General features: G+C 42.8%; 2 protein-coding genes across 4 annotated transcripts in view; one reads left to right on the plus strand and one right to left on the minus strand.

Moving 5' to 3' along the window:
- kifap3a (kinesin-associated protein 3a) overlaps positions 1-11,639 on the plus strand; it is a 44,482-nt gene extending 32,843 nt beyond the window's left edge. The window contains exon 21 of one of the 3 annotated variants that reach the window (XM_084355492.1): positions 11,437-11,639. In XM_084355492.1, the coding sequence (XP_084211618.1) occupies positions 11,437-11,509 (73 nt within the window). In that variant the 3' untranslated portion in view covers positions 11,510-11,639. Of the gene's footprint in view, positions 1-196; positions 3,152-11,436 lie in introns of those variants that run through there. The other 2 variants (XM_084355494.1, XM_084355493.1) reach the window with 2 other exon arrangements.
- The window catches only part of niban1a (niban apoptosis regulator 1a), a 31,543-nt gene continuing 12,514 nt past the window's right edge, over positions 3,249-22,277 (minus strand). The window contains exons 2-14 of the mRNA XM_084355491.1: positions 18,762-18,892; positions 18,129-18,257; positions 17,923-18,037; positions 13,460-13,624; positions 12,530-12,645; positions 9,616-9,720; positions 9,129-9,291; positions 8,230-8,417; positions 7,149-7,295; positions 6,734-6,853; positions 6,418-6,525; positions 6,200-6,311; positions 3,249-6,106 (exon numbers count right to left, since the gene is read on the minus strand). Coding sequence (XP_084211617.1) covers positions 4,857-6,106; positions 6,200-6,311; positions 6,418-6,525; positions 6,734-6,853; positions 7,149-7,295; positions 8,230-8,417; positions 9,129-9,291; positions 9,616-9,720; positions 12,530-12,645; positions 13,460-13,624; positions 17,923-18,037; positions 18,129-18,257; positions 18,762-18,892 — 2,849 coding nt within the window. The 3' untranslated portion in view covers positions 3,249-4,856. The remainder of the gene's footprint in view (positions 6,107-6,199; positions 6,312-6,417; positions 6,526-6,733; positions 6,854-7,148; positions 7,296-8,229; positions 8,418-9,128; positions 9,292-9,615; positions 9,721-12,529; positions 12,646-13,459; positions 13,625-17,922; positions 18,038-18,128; positions 18,258-18,761; positions 18,893-22,277) is intronic.

A 22,277-nucleotide genomic window follows, 5' to 3' on the forward strand; every position in this document is an offset into this window, starting at 1 on the left:
AATGTCCGAGAATCGAGTGTCTGAATAATCTCTCATCTCATGAGCCTAATTCAGGATCTCTGCTGGGACCAACTGGAAGTCATGTTTTCTTGTGTAGTTTTATTCGGATGAATTTGTAATTTAACACCTGACTTTTCTGAAGTGATTCGAGAGCACGCGCTGTGTCTCAAAGCTCAATATTATTCTGTTTTTAAAGATAAACTGGGCAGCTGTTGATTCAACACTGAACTGCACTGAGACCTTCTGATTTTCTGACCACAGTCTGCTGCACGTGATGAGTCATGAACATTATTTAAATCAAAAGACAACAGCTAAATGAGCGAGTGTGTTTCGAGAGATAAGTCTGGTGTTTATTGTCAAATCTCAAGTTCAGACTCAAACCAGCGATGTGTGTGTGTGTGTGTGTGTGTGTGTGTGTGTGTGTGTGTGTGTGTGTGTGTGTGTGTGTGTGTGTGTGTGTGTGTGTGTGTGTGTGTGTGTGTGTGTGTGTGTGTGTGTGTGTGTGTGTTCATGGTGATGTAGGAACAACAGCGTGGCTCATCGGTGTGTTTTGAATAGTCTCTGAAAACATTACTGAAAATGAGTCGGGGATATCAGTGCATATGTGAATAGATATGCAATTAAAGTCAAATGAAATGCGCCGCATTACTTCTGGGGACCAAAAATATTCACAATAAACAAAATAAAACCTGAGACATGTCACAGAATAAATAACCAAGTGAGACATTAAAATGTCCCTGACTAATTCTGAGTCGTTTATATCAGGCTCGTTAAACTTAATGCTGGTTTGAGTCCTCCTGTCGGGGGCTCTCAACTTCTTTATCATCAGTCTTTAACTAGAAACTGAGTTTTTTCTTTCTCAGACTGTTTAATGTAAGCGGAGACACGACAGATGAAAACATCATTTCTTCCCACACTACATTTATTACATTTTTTTGTTTTTCGATCTATTTTTCTTCTGTAACATTTCTTCTCTCACACGAGTGGAAAGAAAATGAAGACGTTTATTTAAGTTCAGTTCAATAACAAAAACCGTTTTTGATGTAAGAAATCAACTGAGGAAGTTTCCTGGTGATGTCTGATAGTTAAAGTTTGAATTTTAAAATCCAAATGTTTAAATGATTTTTTCCTCTGAGGCAGAAATTTCCACTTCAGCAGCTTACAAACACCAAACTTTCCACTTGTATTGCTCTGTATATTGTCTTTACAGAGGGCTGTGTTCATAATTCACTCACAGCCTGATTTATAGAACTTTTTAAATCTAAAAACGTGGAGAAAATGGATCTTTTATGGCTGTTGGCAGTATTTTCTTGATTTATGGAGTGATTAAAGGAGATATCCAAAACTTCCTCTGTAAAAACCTTTTGGCTCTAACATGTCGACAACATGAAACAAGAATGTTGAAACTGGATTTATTCAATGTTTGCATTTGTGTTTAAGCAAATTGGTGAATTGTAAATAACAAAATGCCTCATTTTTACATTAAAACACAAAATATCACAAAGCTTGTTCTACAAAAAATTATTATCTTAATAAGTCGTCACCCGGGGACGTTTTGTGTTTATTATTTACATTTCTTCCCTTTTCGCCTGTTGTGTCTCCCCTTAAAGGATTTTAGAGGCTTGAAGAGAACAAAGAAATGAGGAAACACTTTCTGTCCGATCCCTTTAATCATTGTGGGACCTCTCCGCACGCTGGGAGCCGCCGAGTGACGCTTTATGCAACATGTAGTCGCTTTAGATAATTATACGTTAGGAAAACACTTTGTGTCGCGGGACTGTATTTTCTTAATTATTTACTGGGATGTTTGTTGAAAACAGTTATGCATTAACTATGGAATTTGGTGCTTATTATTATTGTTGTTATTGTTATTATTATAATTATTGTTAGTATAGGGAAAATACTGTAGACAGAAGCTTCTGTTGGTACAATTTAAATTTAATTAATGCCAATTAATTGCTTGTATAACCTCGCATCTTTTAATCAGTGGAGGACTGAAACTACAAAAATAAACGTTGCACCATAAGATAAGAATAAATAAATGTAGACATTCATTTATAAAAATGTAAAAATGGATAAATTCTGTTTCACTTTGCTTCTGTATTAATTTCCCTATTTTTTAATCTTACTACGTGTTTTACCATATTTTTTATTCATTAATTAATTAATTAATTAATTTATGTGTTATTTGGCAACAGAGTACCAAAAAATAAATATGTAAGAAAAATACATACAATTAATAGAGAAATTAAATTTGGGAATTAATACAAAAGTTAATCAAATTAATACAGAAATGCCAATTTAAGTCATATTTTATAAATAAACCGATGCCTACATTTATTTTCAGTATTATTTTCTGTGCATTTAATGTCATAATTTCATATTTGAGCCATTATTTACTTCTGATTTGGGCAGCATCAGTCGTCTGTACTGAACAGCATGAAACTTGTCTACAGGAATGAAAAAAATAATCCAACATATATGAAAAATACAGTTCCCAGTAACAACTGAACAATTACTAAATATTTATTTTGGTTTAAATGGATCTTTTCTTTCATGGAAGTTAAAGTGGAAACGCTCGACTAACCAAACTTCAATAACTGTCTGAGAGAATTATCTCTATTTTCCCTGTAATAAATACTAAATTACACAGTTCTGTCCAGGAAACGTCTCAGAAAGTTATAGACCAAAAATGAAAAGTGACCATTATTATCTTTTTTTTTTTTTTCTGTCTACACTGGAAGCTCTGCAGTCGACTGTATGAAATCTGGTCTCTGGATTAAGATGTCATTTATCTTTATATCTGTGAATGTAATTTAAGAAGAAATGTTAACAGCCTTTATCTTGAAAAATGTGTTTTAAATATGAACAAATGTTAAAGAGAATCTGCTGCAGCTTTTTTTTCTTAATATTCTCGTCCTTGATGTGCCTGGAGCGCCGCTCGCCTGCTGAAATATGAGCTACTTTTTTTTTCTGTGGTGCAATATATCAAATAAATGGAAGGAATATTACTGAAGTCAAACTGTGTTTAGTCTGTAATCCGTCACAGATGTTGGATTAGTTGCAGGTTTTTGATATTACTCAGCGCGCCGTGTCTGTGATCGGTTAAAAAAAATAAATGTTGTGGACCGTAAATAAATAATCAAAGCATCGTGCTGTGTTTGTTTTATTGGCAAATAAATCCATTTATTGTTGGTGTTGTTTTCCCAACATTGAGAGCAGAGAGTTCACACAGGAATCGTTCGAGGGCATGTTTGTTTACAGACTCCTATTTTATTATTCATATTTCCACACAATGTTTCCATTAACCAGCATTCATCTGGTGGTCAGTTCAGGTCATCGCTGTAAACTAACCACGTCTGTATGAGGTGCTCTACACAGGGAGAAGGCACTCGGTGGAGACGACGCTCCAGCACAGGTGTTCGGACTCGGACCGGTCTCTACGGCAACCGCATCCACACCACAGAGGCTGATGTCCGTCGTCGTGTGACTTGAGGCACGTGGAGGCACGTAAAGGCACTTTGATGAGCTACTTCTTCGGTGAAAATCCTTCAGTAGGTCAAAAGATCGCTTGTGCCTAAACTACGGCTTCAGTGGTATCGATCAAGCTGATCGATAAACAGTCTAATATATTCAAATATCTGTTACTGTGATTTCTAAATTAATTGGTGACACTTTTGAGTCTCATGTCTGTTTTAGAGAGGTGGTTCAACATTTTGTTTTTTCCCCTGAGAGCGAGACGTTCAGATGGATATCAATCTTCAGTATCAGTGGAGTCGGAACTGTTGGTTAAGTCTCCAGGTCAATCTGTGAGTTGGCAGCCCGGTTAAAATCTCTAATCCTGATTACAATCCCAACTTCTACAAAATGTATCGGGAATCTGATGTCGTCTTTTTTTTGTAACTGTACAGAATTCAGCTTTGTGTTTTTGTCACCGTTCCTTGTATTCTGTATAAGAGGAGACCCGTACGGCTTTTTCAGGGCTGAGGCTGAAATAAATGTTTGGGACCGATATTCATTTGCAGCAAAAATCAAACTCTTGTCTTGGACTTTTGAACCACCAGTGATTCAATTTACTCAATCACTTTACCTGAGTACTCCTTTTTCTGTTGCTTTAAACTTCCTCTCCCCTTTATTTGTTTGATAAACTTAATTGCTCATTACTTTGCAGATTCATATTATTTTATTGTTGGGGCGGGACATTGTGTGAGAGGACGCGGCATCAGAGCTAAAGTTGCACCTTTTCAACTATTTCCTTTATCAGCAAATCACTGATGAGTTTATAAATGAAGATGCACTGCGATGAGTTGTGTCTGGGTAACATTGTAAATTCAGTAATTATGTTCCAGTAAATATATATTACAAATACCACATGTGGTTTCGCTGTCGTATAAAAATAACAAAATTGATATCCATCTTCACATCGTACTCTTAGAAAGTGTATTTTCCAAAATATTTATCTACCACAGCGTAAGTACATTTCCAGAAGATTCTTCACAATCTTGACAAAACATTTCTACATCCAGATTTTCTAAAACAATTTGGTGCTAAAATAATCGTAGTGTTAAAAAACAAATCCTGTCAGAATGAATCAGACCTGTTGGTTTTTATACACCGGCGCTAATATATTGATATGTTAATGATTTGTATAAATAATTTACAGTGATTTCATGCATATGTGTTTAAAAAAGTTCATGGAAGCGTCTGAATGTTTCTCAGGAGTCTTTGTGTTTCTGCTCGGAGGACGGTGTTTGAACTTCGGGACAGTTTGTGGAAGCTGGTCATGACCTGGTTCCTTCAGCAGAACGTCCGTTATCCCTCTGCAGGACAGCGATGCAGGTGCTGGCTGTGATGCTTCATTCTTCTTTTGGGACTCCATCGGGGTAATGCTGCACCAGCTCCTCCACCTCGATCACCTCCACCACCAGGTCTCGGATCTCCTTGATGGAGTCGAAGGCCTGGGCTCCGGGGCTGGAGGGCGTTTCCTCTCGGACGGGATCAGAAGACTCGGAGGTTGTAGCTCCAGCTTCGATGCCGTCGCTCACAGCTTCAGTCTGGGCCTGAGGAGCCTGCTTGTCACTCGCCGGTCTGGCCTCAGCCGGATCGTCTGAGCTCAGAGGTGATTTGCTGAGAGTCCTCTCGTCCTCCAAGACGTCAGAGGTCGTCGAGACTTCGTCATCGCTGCTCTGTGTCGCTTTGACCTCCTCCATGGACTCGACATCTGACGGAGCCGACTCGCTTCCTACTGACACATCCAGAGAATTTGGGTCTGAGACTGTACCTGGTTCTGCTTCCTTCAGGCCCTGGCTGACGTCTGCAGGTGCGAGTATGGGTGTTTCACCACTAGAGGGAGCCACTACGTTGGTTTCTGAGCTTTCACAGTGCGTCTCTTCTTCACTGCTGGCTGCAGTTTGGGACTCGGTACCTTCTGCTGAAGTGTTTTCAGGTTCATTTGTGGAATCAGGAGCTTCTGTCTGTGCTGCTGCTGCTTCTACTTCTGTCTTTGTATTTTCTACAACAGCAGGGATTTCTGACAAAGTGATTTCTGCTTCTTTTGGGGCGTCTGTGTTCTGCAGCAGAGGCTCAGCAGCCGTCTCAACGTTTTCAGTCTGGACAGAAGTCACTTCCTCTTGGGTCACAGTTTCTGGAGCGGCTTCTGTGTTCACCTGCTGCGTCTCACTCTGGTTGGTTGTCTCTGCTAAAGCTGGGGTATCAAGTGCAACAGGAGTCACAGTTTGGACGATATCTTCTTCTTTGGGCGCCGGTACGTCTGCCTCCTGACTGACAGCGACGCTCTGAGCGGCCTCTTTTTGCTCCACCTTCCCCAGAGGCGTCTCAATGACCGCCGCCCTGTCTGTTGAGGCTTCACTCTGCAGCACGCCGTTCACTTTCCCCTCCTTCTCAGGGGTGGACGGCTGACCGTTGACCGCAAGAGGAGACGCAGGCTGCGGTTCGGAGGTTTTAGTCGGGGAGGAGAGAGCCATGGCGGGGCTGCTCGGGGTGGAGACGGACGGGGAGGAGAGGCTGGAGCGGCTGGACTGACTGAGCAGGTCTCTGCTGTCTGTGAACAGGTTGTACTTCTTCAGGCTCGCCGCCTCCTTCACCACTGCAGGACGAGGAGAGAGGAAAGGGTTAAAACCATCGCTCCATCTCTGTGAGGGTGTGTGTGTGTGTTTGTGTGTGTGTGTCTGTGTGTCACCTTTGGAGACCTCCTTGTCCAGAGTCTGCAGGAGGATGCTCTCGTAAACGTTGTCAACATGGATGAAGTTGGAGTGGTCGGCGTCGTTGAACTGGTCAAGACCCTGAAGCTCCTGAACACACACACACCTGGGTCAAGCTTTACTGTGTGTGTGTGTGTGTGTGTGTGTGTGTGTTTACGTACTATTTTAAGTGAGTGTGTGTGTGTGAGAGACTCACAGTTTTGCAGGTGGGGGCCAGGTTCTTCTTGATGAAGGGCAGCGTGATGGAGACGAGAGCCTCTCTGGAGATCCTCTTCCTCACTGTGCTGCTGTCATAATCATATTGCTGCAGAACAAAGAGGAGACTCAGCTTCATGTCCGGAGCTCCGTCAGTCTCAGGTGTGACGTCACATCACATTTTCACTTGACTAGAGTTATTAATATTTATCATCTCATAGTTCTGCACAAGGTTTTCATCATCAGCTGCTAATAACAAGTCAGTATCTCATACTAATGATCAAGTCATGTTAAGTGGGTGAACCGGTCCCTCTGACCTTGAGCACTCTGTGTTTGGCCTTTTCGATGGCGGAGCTGGCGTTGTTCGGGTTGTCCGGGTTGTCCTGGATGGCTTTGTAGAGCAGCTGCTCGAACGTATAAGCTGCATTCTCCATCAGCTGAAACACACACAGAGGACGAGATCAGATCAGACGACTGATTAAGGCCCCGAATACAGAGCTGGTAATCCCATCTGATTCATCTCGTGTTCACAGAGCTGACTTTTTCTTTGTTTCAACTCTGAAACCCTGAGTCAGTGTACTGAAACATCACAATCACCAGTGTGTCATAAATGCTGGCTAATAAAATGACTCAGAGGAAATTCCTCCGCCCACTCGGAGCAGAAACATGAGCTGAGCTGTCTGAACGAGGAACTGAATGAAAATAAATCAGACGTGAACTGTGTGTGTGTACCTGCTGCAGGTCGATCTGAGCGCTGTGAATCACTCCTGCGATGTTAGAGAAGCCAAATCTCTCCTGCAGGTGCTGCAGCTTCTCCTGCAGCGAGCCGATCTTCTGGTAGCAGCCCAGCAGGTTCGGTTTCGCCATGTCAGAGAGAGCCTGAGAGGGAGAGGAGGGGGTTTGAGAGAACGGCCCGTTTAGCTCATGCAGCTGCAGCTGTGGGCGACACACGTCTGCCCGAAAAACACATTTATGACTTAAATAACTCGGTTTGTATCATTTTCAAACGAATGCCAAGGAACTACAGTTACAGGTTTCCGAGTCAGGGAGGAGCACTCAGAGAGTTAACAGCTGGATTGTTCACATTCATGACATTTCTCTCACCTCACCACAGTCCTTTATACAGCTGTGATGCAACATCGGATGCTGTCATAGCAACACTGGCTATCAGTCCGTGCACACACAGCTCTGTGGAGCCGAATGCAGAACAAGCTGTGAACAATGGGAGCTAAACGAGCTGCTTGGATTTCACAAAGATTTATTGTGCTGCGACTAACAATCACTTTCACATGAATTCATTGTTTGATCTACAGGTCGTCAGAATGTGCTCATTACAGTCTGTGAAAGGTGACGACTTCAAATCGCTTGTTTAGACAAAAATAAAGCTCAAATATTTCAAGACAAAACATCTGAGAGGCTGAATCCAGAGAACATTTGGCCTTGTTGCTTGAAAAATGAGTCTTAATTATCAAAATGATTTGCCAGCTAATTTTCTATATAATTTTGTATTAATCCGCAAATTATTTCAGCTGTTTTGATTTGTGTTTTACTTCTGATTCTGTCTGTTAAAGTTGGGCTGTCACGATCTGTAGGGTCACCTAAATGTCTGCTGGCTGAACTTTCCAGAACAGGTGATGGATTAATTCATAAAAGGATCAAAACGTCAGGTACATCTGAATCTACAATGGTGGTTGACAACCGTTCCAATGATCCCACACCACTTCATGACGTCAAACATCTGTTGTTTTCACAGAGAAGCTGTGCGTTCAGTCAGGTCTGGTCTTCAATAGCAGATTATTTCTTACTGACAAACCTTTTTCAGTTTCTCTTTGTCATCTTGCAGCAGAACGTCCTGACACACCTGGTGCATCATCGTTTCACTCAGCTGCCGCCCCCCCTGGAAACCAGAGCTGATTGGCTCCATCAGTTCCTCCAGCACTGAGCCCAGATACGGCTGGACGGACTCGGAGCACAGCTTCTCTGCCGGCTCCGACACTTTGACTGAAGACAGAAAGAAAATGTTGAATGTAGGAACACGACCTGAACCTAATCTGCCGCCTGAAGACAGAGGAGGTCACTGCATGATACAGCACCTCGGGGTGCAGGGACCTCACACTCTTTCAGTTTCAGCTTCGACGAGTCAGAGACATTAATCGTGTCGGTGGAGAAGAGGCGATATAGCCATTAATACATAGACTGAAAAATTAAAGCTAAAAGGTTAAGTTGTCATCAGATGTTAACTTCTCAGACAGGCTCAGTGTTTGCTTCTCCAGTGTGCTTACATTAGTGTCAAACAGGCTAATGTTAGCGTTGGCTTCCCCTAAAAGGGAAGCTCCAGAAATGTTTTGTGGACTACGAATCTTCACCTGACTCTCCATCAGCATGGCCCCCGCATGCTGATGGAGAGTCAGGTGAGATGATGACTGAATTTACACTTTTCCTTTCAGAGTGTGTCGACATTTATTCATGGGAAACTATAATAAAACTGCCTCCACACTGACTTAGATTTATGTAACAGGACAGCCTTGTAAATCTGACAAAAAGAACATCTGCGTGTCTTTGTGCGTACACAGAGTTTTATGTATCTGGCCTCGGCTGATCCGAACGCCCTCTTTCACCCAGAGCCAGTTTCATTCACATTTATCACGGAGGAATGCAGCTCGTCCTGTGTGTGACGGCACCGAGTATCAGTCAGACGAACGGGAACGTTACCTCGGATTTTTTCCTCCAGTTGCCGCCTGGACTCGAGGATCTGGTCCATGTCGGAGTGGATCAGGACCTCCTGCTGCCGGACCGAAATCCGACAATTCTCCTTCAGCGCCGAGAGTTCCTCCAACAGATGCTCCTGGACCAGGATGTAGGCCGCCTCCACCGTCTGGGTGCAATCAGTGAATTTAAACCATTTAAAAAACTAAAGTTTCTAAATCTTCATATGAAGTGACTTCATTTGTCAGTTACAGAAGAGGAATAATTCAGGGAGAGGCCTCCAGCGCGAATGCATAATGTGTGTTTTCAGATGTAACTGGGTTAAATTTGCGAGCCCATCAAACAGAACGCTGAAACGTACATTTAAACGGATTAAAAAGCTTCTTCATGTGCCAATTTGCAAATGAGAACCACTTTTCATTTGCATTGACATCAGCTGTGAATCAAGAAATTCCAGCGTTTTTCTGTAACGTATCCAGCGAGAGTGACTCACGGCGAACCAGACTCGCTTCTTCTCCGTCTTCTTGGCTTTGAGACGAGGCAGCATGTCTTTCTCAAGAGACGGCAGCAGCTGCTCCATCACCAGGTTGGCCATCACCTACAAACAAAAACACAAACAGGACTGGAATGATTATTTTCATTCAGCAGATAAATTTAAAGATTAACGGGATGCCTCCATCTGGCCGATTAACCAAGTAGGGGGTTTCATTACACACCAATTAATTTGGAGAATATGCAAAATTTTACAAGTCTTAAAACTGGATTTTGACACTGGGCTCCTCTTTGAGATGGAAGTAGTGGTGCACATTACCAAACACATTTGTAACGCTGCATTTTCTGAAGAGACGTAACTGAAATGTTGCCATATTTTTAAATACTGAAAGTTCCCACTCGGCTTCGGATCAAATAACTCAAACTAAAAGGAATTCTCAGACCTGGATCGGCATCAAAACACACTTGTGTACCAGATTTTCTCCACTCAAAAGTGCAAAAGTTCATGAGAAAACAGCTGAAATACTCAACAACTGCAAATAATTCTTGATCCAAACCAAATCCAATCTTACATTTCAACAAGAAGCAGTAACAAACACAGTAAACCTCGCTGTCAGAGGCTGGACTGTTGTTAACAGAGCAATAAAATGACACCATACACAAATGTGGCTATTTGACGTCCTGGGAATGAGACTCAACAATCAACCATCTTTGTGGTGCGTTCAGGAACAGCTGGGACAAATCCTACTGACTCTACCTTTAACTTTAATAGTCTTTGAATTATATTAATATGACGTGAGCTTCAGTTAGCTTTGACCACAAATGTCCTTCAGAGGGAGACTTTTTACTCTGATACTGAGTACATTTCAGAGCCTGTACTCGATTACTTTTACTGGAGTAAACAAGATGAATCAGTACTTCTACTTTCACCAGAGTCTGTTTTTACACAAGTATCTGAACTTCTCCTGGAGGAGAGAGTGTGTGGACTGTTGACACCTCAGCCTACGTCTTCTTTGCTTGGATGCATTTTTGGTAACATTTACAGTAAAACACAAACAAAGCACTGAGAAATGTGTCTGGAAATGAGTCTACATACAACATCTGTCAGCCTTCTGGTTATCAAACCGTTTATCCAACATGAAACAATAGAAACAAATCCTCACATTGCAGAAGCTTCGACCTGGAAAATGTTTCCCTTAAAAAGTGAGACGCTGCAGGTGAAAACGCTTTTTTCACACTAGAGGAAAGAAAACATCCAAACTACACATGTACGTGTTTATTGTTAAACAAAGACGGTTCTCACTGTAAGTAATCACCTGTGGAGGTTTCATGGTGATATCTATTAGGACCCTGTCCACCTGTCCCGTCTGCTCTTGATCTTGAACATGTGAGTGAACAGTCTGTGCACACACACACACACACACTCACACACACACTTTCTAACCATCTATCCCCTCCTTAACTGTGTTGAATATGAAAGGTTGACTGATTTATGATTTGGCAGCTGTTTTAAAACCTGCTTCATGTTGTATCTGCTGCCAACATTTCACTCATTCCTTTCATTTGTCACCTCTGACTGGCAGGCAGAGTGTGTGTGTGTGTGTGTGTGTGAGAGTGTGTGTGGTACGTCAGTCGAGAGCTATGTGGAAGGAAAAAAGTGCCGGTGAGTGAGTGCAAACATGAGCGCTTGGGTATGTACTGTTACTGCACGTGTGTGGACGCCACCCTCAGAGCAGAAAAAACAGGAAATGTCTGACTTATTGCTCAAACAAATTGACTTTAAATAGTGTGCGTGTGTGTGTGTGTGTGTCTCTTCCTGCAGTCAAACTTCCCTTCACCTCCAACTAATTTTGAGCGAACACAATGTGAGCGAACAGCAACACAATGGAGCATGAAAGCTGCCGTTCTGTGGGAGGATTCCTGCTCAGAGAGGAAAACAGAAACAGCAGGAAGCACAACAGAGAACAGAGGGGAACACAAAGACTGAAGGAGAGAGAGAAAGACAAGTGTAACAAGGACTGTCTGAGCTTCTCTGCACAGTTTGTCTCTGCTGCTGGAAGCCAAATATTAAAAGCAAACAGGGTGAGAGGATGCAAATGAGCCGTGACTCTGATTTGTTCACTCCCTTCATGCAAATACGCCGCAGCCTGTAAACAGGACGGAGGAAGCTTCTCTACTGACTCTGAACCCCGTCAGGTTATAGACTTCAAGTTAAATGTATGATGAGGAGGTTTAAAGGCCGACTTTCAGCTCCAAAGAACGTTTCTCAGCCGCTAGATGAAACCTTAAACTGTTTAGACGCTTTATATCGAGCCAAAGTCCTTATCTCTCCACTCGGCAGCCATCTTGGCAACACTCCCTGGCAGTTATTTCTGTAGCGACAACAAGACAACAAAAAGGCCGATGGTCCTTCTTTGGATCGGGCAGGCTAGATGCTGCAACAGCGTATTGTACATGAAATACAAAGCGAACGGGACAACTCGTCAGCCAGCGCTGCACCTTCACAGAGAGCTGAACCCTCCTACATGATAATTGATGAGGCATCAACATCTATATCAGCATCATGCTGCAATTAATCATCTAGTTGGAGAAGTTATTGTTGCAGATAACTGATGTTTTTTTCCACTGTCTTGGTTGACATTATCTTAACATTTTATGCTGTTTAGTAGTAAAAGTAAGAAAATACAGCCTCTGAAATGTACTCGGAGTGTAAAAGTAAAAGGTGTTGGGATGACGGTGTTCAATGACGAAATATAAAAATAATCTATTGAAGTAATGAACCTGTTTTGAAAATGTAAAGAGCAGAAAGTACAGACGTGTGTTCAAATGTAGGGAGGCAAAGGCAAAAGCTGTCGCATAAATAAATACTCAAGTAGATATAAGTACAAGTACAGTGACAAAGTATTTGTACGTACCCTGACGTCACTTCCTATCAGCATGTCCCAGGCCTCGTATTTGCCGTTGTCCTGCCTGTAGAGCTGGATGGCTTTGAGGAAGGCCTGCACTTCACACGTCTTCTTCTTCAGGAAGTCTGACAGACACACACACACACACACACAGGCATGTTGTTTATTATGAATGAACTACCATTACGATGCGTCTTCAGTCTCTGGTGTGTGTGTTCCCTGTGATTTAGTGCTGCGATGTGACGTTCGTTATCTGAATGAAATGGGAAGATTCATCAACGTGCTCGGCTGCTCTCAGCTCAGATTTGTCCTTCGCCCCGGCGCTCTGCATCAACGTGATTAAAGTTGCCTCTGTGCTCCTGGTGTGGCGAGTCTGTTGTCATGGCAACTGTCGAAAGTGGTTCAAGTGATGCCATACAAACCGAAATGTATCTCGCGGGTACCAAACACTCGCTCCTACGAGGCTTTCAAGTTTGTAGCACACATCAGCCGATCACAGTTGATCACTGAGCTGCAGCACGGATCATCTGTCCAACTGGAGCGTCATTAGATTCAGAACCACAGCGAGAGAAGACAGAATACGGGTCGATACAGAGGCTGAACGAGCAGGCGGGCGAGAAACAAGCAACAGAAATCAGTGCAGACTCTCAACCTCCCCTCTTCTCTGTAACCGAGGGAGACGCTGTGTGCCAAACCAAACGGCTGGTGGCCACAGTTTGTTCCAGCCTCCATCAAGCTGCTCTGCTGGAACGCTAAATCTTAATGTGACAAAGCAATGTGCGACTAAAACGCAAGCAATTCAGCACTTTAATCCTTAAAGTTGCTTTTTTAAGCTGCCGTGTTCTCAATGCTGGATTCTGTTTAGACTTCGTAAGGTGTCTGAGAAAGCAGGACAGTCTGCTGCATCTTCTCCGTCCTGAAGGTCTGTGGTCGTCTCACCTTGGTTCTGGTGCCTGATGCAGTCTGACAGGATGGAGAGGAAAGCATCTTGTTTGGCTTGTTGTCTGAAGCAGAAGTAGGAGTCTCTCCTGTAGGGCAGACGCAGGTAGACAGGAAACTGTCCAGGCATCCCCGACAGAGGAGGAGCAAAGTCCTCCTTCACACCTGAAACAGAAACACAGTGTGTGATTGATCAAGTCTACAAACTGTGTGAAGGTCAGCTGATGGCGACAGCAGTCTGTAGTTCAGTGATGTTGTGTTGGTCAGCGTGAGGCTGTGGAGACTTTGTTTTTATCATCCATCCCGAGAGATCGATCACAAGTGGACAGTTTTTCATCAGTCACCTGCATTTACAAGCGTCTCAAGTGTCCACCTGTGATCAGATCACGACGTGTTTCACATAACGACAAGACAGGACTTCATGTTGCCGAATTTACAAGAAGGCCCAAATAATGAAGAATTAGTCAGAGACAGAGTTTCACAAAGTTTATAAAGTGTCTCCAACTCAACAACTCACTAAACTGAGACATTTTTAAAGGGAGTCTGGTGACTTTCTCCACTGGGACAAAGAAGTAGCATATACTGGTTACTGTTTAGTGTATTTGTAAAATGTGACATGTTTAGCAGCAATAAAATGTTTCTTCTTTCATAAATTGAGTGTAAATGGTGAAATCAGTGTAAACAGTGTGTTCAAACAGCTGCTAAATGTTGGCAGGTAAGACTTTAGCACTGTAGACACAGAAGCAGACAGGCTGGTACAGCCATGCTGCCACAAACTGACACTTTTTACAAGGAAACAAACAACTTACTGTTTTCATTTAATGCTGAATTTACAAGAAGGAGACAATGATGCAGAATCTGTCGTAGATGTTTCACAAAGTTTGTTAAGTTTCTCCTCGTGAAACAACTTTTAAAATCACAACATTTGTTAAGGGAGTCTGGTGATATTGTGGTTACTAGTTCAAAAACCTCTGCTGCTGACACTGGCAGGTTAAGAGGGACCAAACATGCCATTAACATCACAGTGAACCACCTTCAGAGGTGGTCTGGACCGCATGTGACCACATTCCTTCAGCGGTGTGTACACACGTGTGTCCTGGGCCACACTGAAGGACCGGCTACTCAACTGACGTCCTCTGATTAACAACAAGAAGAAGAGGCCACGACAGCAGGCAGTGTGGTTCACTGTTCACCATTCACACTCAATTTATGAAAGAAGAAACATTTTATTGACGCTAAACATGTAAAACTTTTACAAATACAGTAAACAGTAACTAATATAGGCTACTTCTTTGTCCCCGTGGAGAAAGTCACCAGACTCCCTTAACAAATGTGTCAGTTTAGTGAGTTGTTGAGTTGGAGACACTTTATAAACTTTGTGAAACTCTGTCTCTGACTAATTCTTCATTATTTGTTCCTTCTTGTAAATTCAGCAAATGTTCTACATTAACTTCTTTCTGTCTTTGTGTAGAAACATTGTGTCTGTTTGTCCCCGTGATGGACGAGTTTATTTGCATACAAAGCGGGGAAGTGAGATCTGATCACAAGCGGTGACTCAGACGCAGGTTAACGTAGCTGTGAGCTGACGGACTTGAGCTGTCCAGATGTTGCCACCAGGCCTGAGCAGCCTCTGTGCGTCGTTTGTGTTTGTCTCAAACATTAATGACCCCCGATAACTTTTCATTGGAGCCCAGGAACAATGACTCCGTGAGGCCTTTATGGGAAAACCTCCAGTTAAGTGGGCTGATTACTGGTTACTGTGTGTTAAACATACAGTAGGTGATAACGGAGTAATGTGGAAATTAAATCTATTATGTAACTTCAGTTTTCAGCACATTCGAGCATGAACACTTCACGCATCATCGTCCTCAAAGCGCCGCTGGCTGTGAGCGGCTCTCTGTAACAGACCGTCTGCATGGATGACTTCTGAGCGCTCATATGGGATGTGATTAGGCTCTTACAGCTGCTCTAGTTTGTTAACGATTAAACCAGATGACACTTCATTCAAGTTGAAGAAAAAGGCCCTCGGGTCAGTCGTCAGCGCCACAGTATGAGCTTCTGAAACAAGATGTCTCTCTGCTGCATTAACCCCTTTATTATATTTCAGACAAACACTTCAAGGATTTGTAGGATAAAGATTTATAGCATAGAAACAGATTTTATCAGAACAGCTGTGTGACTTATTTAAAAGTGATGTTACGTCATGCCTTCGTCTTCCTCGTCGGATGTTTTTAACCTCTTTTGGCGCGTGTTTGATCAGCGCCCTGTCCTGAAGATGAACATCCATCGTCTAGGCATCCTGCATGCTCAGAGTTTATGTTCACTTCTCTAAGAGTTTGTATTGAAAACTGCCGGAAGCGATCAGGTTATATCGTTTACATGGGACGATTTTTGTTCTGTTTGGGCTTTTAACCGATTGTAATCAGGACACTGGGCTCCCTGTAAACGCAGCTAGTGTTGGTATGAGCGTCAGACAGTGGACATCCTCATACTGCAGGTTTGATGCACTGAACTAATTATTTATTTTGTTCACAGCGTTCAATCAACCCAAGTCAGCCAAGTACGGGATATGTTTTATAGATATAATGGAAGCATTTTCTTTAAGCTCACTGACACCAAGACAGTCTTATTTTCTTTCTTCCCTCTGATAGTTTCGTTTGTGTTTCATTTGTTTTCTGGTCTTTATTCTCGGCTTGTTCTGTTCTGACACTTTACCGTTTTCATTTGTATTTTTTGCAGCTGAAATGTGAATAAAGATCCCAGGAAGACAACGGACACTCACTCTGTGGAAGCTTGTAGCAGTCCAGTTGTTTGACGTGCTATATTTCTTTGTTTGGGCTGATCACAGTGGATTCAGAGCACCTGTGCACAGGTGGGGAGACCGACTCCTGATTTGAGGAGTGGAAGCAGCTTGGGGTATTTCCCTCCCAGCCAATCAGGGTGTGACAACACCCTGTCTGAAAGGCTTAAAAGAGGTGGGAAATGGCACACGGTGGCTCTCACCCTCACACTGTATCTGCCCCTGGCCCACGCTGAATCACTCCCTGAATTTCCAAGAACCTCTTCCCTCTTAGATCATCAGCCAGAACTCTGGTCTGTTTGGGCCCTAATTTGTTTCTGGGCTGCGACATCTTTAGTGAGGAAACTTTGTTTTTCTGGGAACCCTTTAAAACCCAGGCCCCTTTACTATTTTATTTCCCTGGGGCCTGTAGAAGAGGCGTTTTTTTATTGTACCCAAAAGAGGCATTTGTTCGTTTCTGGGTTTATTGTCCTAGTAGTGGACAGTGGGCATTCCCCTAGTTATGTTTTGGTTAGTTTTATGCAGGTTGGGCTGGCCTGTAGGCGGTTTACAGCCAGTACCGCCACAAGCTAATGGGGATCCATTCAACATGTAAGAGTAAAGATTAGGGAGGATCAGGTGTGTTGACACAGGTTAATCCAGTGTTGTGAAATGCGACGATGAGTCTGATCCCAGTCACATTACAGTAAATAAACAATAAATACACTGTAAACCGACTGGACTGGAGCCTGTTCAAACCTGCCTGCATTTACAGAGGAAACCAGTGATGACGAGGTGTGATTAAAGGAATATTCCACGGAAACTCAGTGGAATAGATAGTAGATATACTACTCCACCTAAAAGCTGTTTCCTGCTGCATCATGTGCTCTGTGTCGCATGTTTTCACCTGATTTTTGCAATTTAATATTTAGATTAATGTATCAAACTGGTGTATTTCATGTATTTTTATAAGCGGTGGCTGAATCAGCATGTGTCCTGCAAAATGTTCTCACTAAGTTTCTTCAGTCCTTTTGCTCTGCGGACTCCCACCTGAGCTGCTTTTAGCTCTGTTGTGGGTGGAGTTTGTTCTTTAAAATCACACTTTAAGTTTCTCTTCTCTTGGATTAAGATCCGAGGTGGCTGTGTCAACAAAAAACACACAGTGAGCCTGAATGCAAAGTGGCACATGATGATATATTTCATACTTTAATGAAAGATGGTGATGATGAAACTGTCTGTACATCTGGAAATCTAGTTTTTTTTAAACCATTTTCTTTTTGTTCTGCAGGTTAATCTGTGAAATAATAAATGAATCAGAGTTTTGAGTGTGAAGCTGCTCTATTCTTTCTTATTTTATTCCTGGTGAACCGAGCAGACAATGACAGACACTCAGAGCTTCATGAGAGCATGTTTGTGTGCAAACAGCAAAAATGATGTGATTACGTAAGAAGCTCGTCCTCTGCAGAGGTTGATCTCTGCTCAGCCGACATTCGTCTGTTTTCAAAACACTCACGTCTGAGGCTGAAATCATCCTGATAACTGGCAGGTGATCAAATACCGGACGAAGAGAACACACTTTAAATAACACGGCCAAACAAGCAGAGGACCGACACTGCCAACATCAAAATAAATAAAGAAAATAACTCAACAAATAACAATAAGACGTATTGAGTCGTTTACTTACTGGTGTCGTCAGGGAAACACTTGTCCACCATGCTCATGTACTTCTCCTCTGTGGTCAGAAGAGTGCCCCCTGTAGGCAGCAGCTTCTGGCGTGGAGGAACTCCTTTAACAAAAGTCTGACGAGACGACAGAAGAAGAAGAAAAGAAGCTGTGAGATGAAGTTTATTTTAATGGGAGCACATAAACAACGCTCGTGGTCGCGCTCACCTCCAGGCTGTCGTGACACTCCAGGCAGTAGTTGGCTCTCACCACCAAGTAGCGATCCCTCCACTTCCTGGTTTCGTCAAAGAACAGGACGGCGTCCTCATACAGCACCTCGGCCTCCTGAGGAGCCTCCTGGTCAACACGCACACATATACAATGAATGGACATAAATATGTGCTGAGAATCTGATCTGTGTTCTCTGCAGGGAACGTCTCATTCTTAGAAATAGCTTTCAGAAAGAGGTTAAATCACTTTTAACATCCTTTATAATATTATTTAAAATCAATGATTATGTCCTACATCGGGTATTAGGACCATTGTAGGTAAAACATAAATACATTAATATAATAAACAAATACTGGGGATGGGGGGTTGTATAGAGAATTTCCAAGAATTATGTCGGAAATTTACGAGAACATATTTAGATATTCTGTCCGATTTATAAAGGCTAATATGCTTTTGTAATGTCAAAACTACTAAATAAACGTATTTTTTCTTTTTATGATAGTCGCACCTGCAAATGTGCTCATTGGTGCAGTTTTCTTGCCAACCTGTAACCGAACCTCTGATTGGGTCGGCCCGTTTTAAAGAGTGAATGTGCGGCTGTTGGTTCTGTTGAAGCTCTGGGACACATACCCTCTGTTTGAGCAGCTGCGTCATCTTCTCTTTGTGTTGCTCCAGATCATCTTCGAACTGACAGAAACAAGCAGTGGAGTACTGCTTCGTGTAGTACGGACTGAACGCCTTCAGCTCAGCCTCGGCCTTGCCTGCAGGACGACAGAGAGGACAGGTGGGTTTAAAGTCACGCTGACTGGTTTCAGTGGGAAATTAGACCGACAGAAAGAGCTTTTAAAAGCAGCGATTATGATCGAGGATCACTGCTGAATAGTGTGACCCTGGAGCCCGGGTCAGATTTCAGAGCAACAATAAGAAAGAGGACGCTCGGCGGGGCGGAGGATGAAATGTGAACCAGGAAGTCTAGTTTAAAGCTTCTCAAACACAAAGACTCCATGTTTGTCCTCACTCGAGACCAGATTCAACAAACAAGCTTGTTCACAGCACTATCAGCTGCGTGCACCGAGGTAGTGCTGAGAGGCCGATTTTTGATTTAGGAAATGAATCAGCAACTCATTTGAAGTGATTCAGACGTGAGCAGGAGGAAAACTGTGGCGCAGAATAAAGGTTGAATGAATCATTTGGGAACAATAATGTACAAAAATGCTCCGACACCAACTGGACTGCCAATAATCAGGGAAGCAAGAATTATTCACAAAGTAAAACCACATGTGAAGTACGAGCTGGATGGCAGGAAGAGGAGAAAAGAGAGGAAATATAAATCCATCTTGTTCTCCACGTCGTCATAACAGGAGAGACTTGGTGTCTTTTTTCTAAAAACCTCTAACCCATTTATTTAGCTGATCCGAAAGCAAACAAACAGCAAACTCAACTTGGCTCCTGCTCTGATCTGTTGTTACTAACGGCAACAATCAGCTGGTAAACAAACAGTTAAATCATTTGCAGACTATTTTCATGAACGATTAACAGGCTCGAGTTATTTTTAAAGAGAAGAAATGTAAAATTCTCTGATTCCCAGCTTGTTAAACGTGAGTATTTTCTGGTTTCTTTCCTCCTCTGTGACAGTAAACTGAAGATCTTTGGGTTGTGGACAGAACAAAACATGTGAGGACGAAACACTGATCAGCATTTTCTGACATTTTATGGACAACAACAACAACAACAACAACGAATCGATTCATCCAGAAAACCAGCAGATTAAACGCTCTGGATAGTTTTTCTCCAGTGGGAAGATTTGCTGCTTTTCTCTGTTTTGTCTTTGAGACTGAACAAACGTCTGACGCCGTCTTCTTGTGATTTTTGCAAATTACAAAAGTAATTATTAATCAATAAATTGCAACCCTGCATTTGACCTTCAGACTGATCACTTCAGGTGTTTCCCCTGCTTCCAGTCTTTATGCTAAGCTAGGCTAATCACATCACACAGTCATGAGCTCGACATCCATCTGAATATTTTTAAGTGTTGTCAGATTAATTTGCATAAATAAAACCACACTCAACTAAAAAACAAACCACGTGACGGTGCAGCTGAATTTGTCAAAACTGCTCAAAACTCTTCGGACGTCTGTGCAGCGACTCGTTTGCCAGAAATCTTCACACACAACAGTTTTCTGAAGACAAAACCTGAGCTCATCTTCATGCTCTTTTTCTGTCTCTTCCTCTGTGCTGAGACCTGCCAGAGTCTTCCTCCAGCCTGGATAACAAACACCAGATGATCTCACACGGTGCAGTACTGTAATCAGGACACTGAGGCTGCTGTTAAGTGTCTGTGAGGAACTTCTGTCCAGATTACAAGCGTCCAATCAGACACTTTGTCTCTGTCCAAGTCTCCAAGGCCACTCTCACTACGCAGCATCAACCAGATCCCTCTCACCCCCTCACTAACTCCTGTGGTTTGTCAACCTACGACTGCTGGCATTCACACGGTTACTGAGAAAAGAAAAGAAAAACCTCTCCGATTTCTGCTAAACCGGGACAGATTCCCGACGCGCAGGGATTCAGTTTCTAAGGAAAAACAAAACAGATCTCAGCAGCGCAGACAGAAGAACGCTCTGTCTAACACGCTGGAGGACTTCTGCAGTTTCTCTCTGCACGGCTGCAAAAACCACATCACAAAAAAATCTGCTCAATGAGTGTTTACCCAGACTGAGACGCTCAATATCCACAAACTATTACAGGTAATTCCCAGTGACACATCCTGCACTTAAAGGATGAACATGGCTGCTGTTTACTCTCTCACTGCACTGCCAGGGTCGATGTCGGGTTCATGGCTCTATCATTATCTCTCCAGGACGTCTCACACCGGGGATGATGACACCCGCTGCACATCACTATGGCAACAGAACCTGCGGCGCCTGGTCGCACGGTGCGTCTGGGCTGAGGATGCATTCAGAAGTTGAGATAGGAAAATATATGAGAGTTTACGTGTGGAGAAACAAAGTGAGAGCATGTTTAAGGGTGGATACAGACGGACAAACGACCGCGTGACAGGACAAAGAAGTCCAATCATTGTTGGACAGCTGAAAGTACTGGAAATGACGTTCATCGTCAATTCTCCAGAATTCTCCGTCAGCATGTCGTGATGTATTCAATGACCTCACAGACCAACACTGTCTATTTTTACCTCTTTCTTAACAGGTACATCATCTCCACCTCCTCCACCGTCACCGTCAAGATCTACTGTATGCTTTGTTCAACATCCACGCCGACGTCGGCAGCGAACACGTGACTAAACTATCCAGAATCTCACTCTTGTTAATCATCATGAATGATTAGATTTCAAATATACTTATGGTTTCATTACAGAAAAGGTCAGAGGGTCAACAAAACATTTGGATTCTCCCAAAGATCCTCAGAACATCTGATAGAAATCTGTCCAGTTGTTGTTGATGAGGTCTCTTGTTCACCGTCCACCACCAGCAGGGTAAAACTCTTGAATGAAATGTCATCTCTGTGGACTGTTACTGGTCTGGAGGTGGAAACTGCCCCCGATGGAAGCAGGATATCCACTGTGACGAGCTGATCAGAGGGGAAAGGCCTCGTCAGGGTCAACGGGGAGGCGAGAGACGGAGCTGACCTTTTACACGCTGCATTGTTTGGGACTGAGGAAAAAACAAGATGGTCCCCTGAGACCCTCCATCGACAGCTGATGAAGAAACAACCTCCTCCCTGCCTCCACTGTGACATACAGTCCTTTAAAATACAACTGCTGTTTCTGCAAATTCTGTTGAGAGTTTCAACTAAAATTCTTACATATTGCCCCTTTAATTTAATGGTTAAAGAGGTTTTTAAGGTTAAAATGTATCCCTGCATTTTCACCTTAATAAAAAATAAATGTCCCTTTAATGTTTAAGGCCCCTGACCCTGCAGATGACTCATTAAAAACACATGTGCAGTAAGTATATTACAGTAATTTAATTTAACCATTTATTACCCCTTTTAAAATCCCATTAAATGTCTTAAAGGGACAGTTCACCCAAAAATCAAAAGTACATATTTTCCCTCTTTGTGTCTTCCTTTTACACATCTATATAGTTTCAGTATGAGCTGCAGAGATGTGTCCTACTCTCTCAGGTT

This window comes from Pagrus pagrus (genome assembly GCF_965226575.1).
Source record: "Pagrus pagrus genome assembly, chromosome: 6".
NCBI classification, from domain to species: Eukaryota; Metazoa; Chordata; class Actinopteri; order Spariformes; family Sparidae; genus Pagrus; species Pagrus pagrus.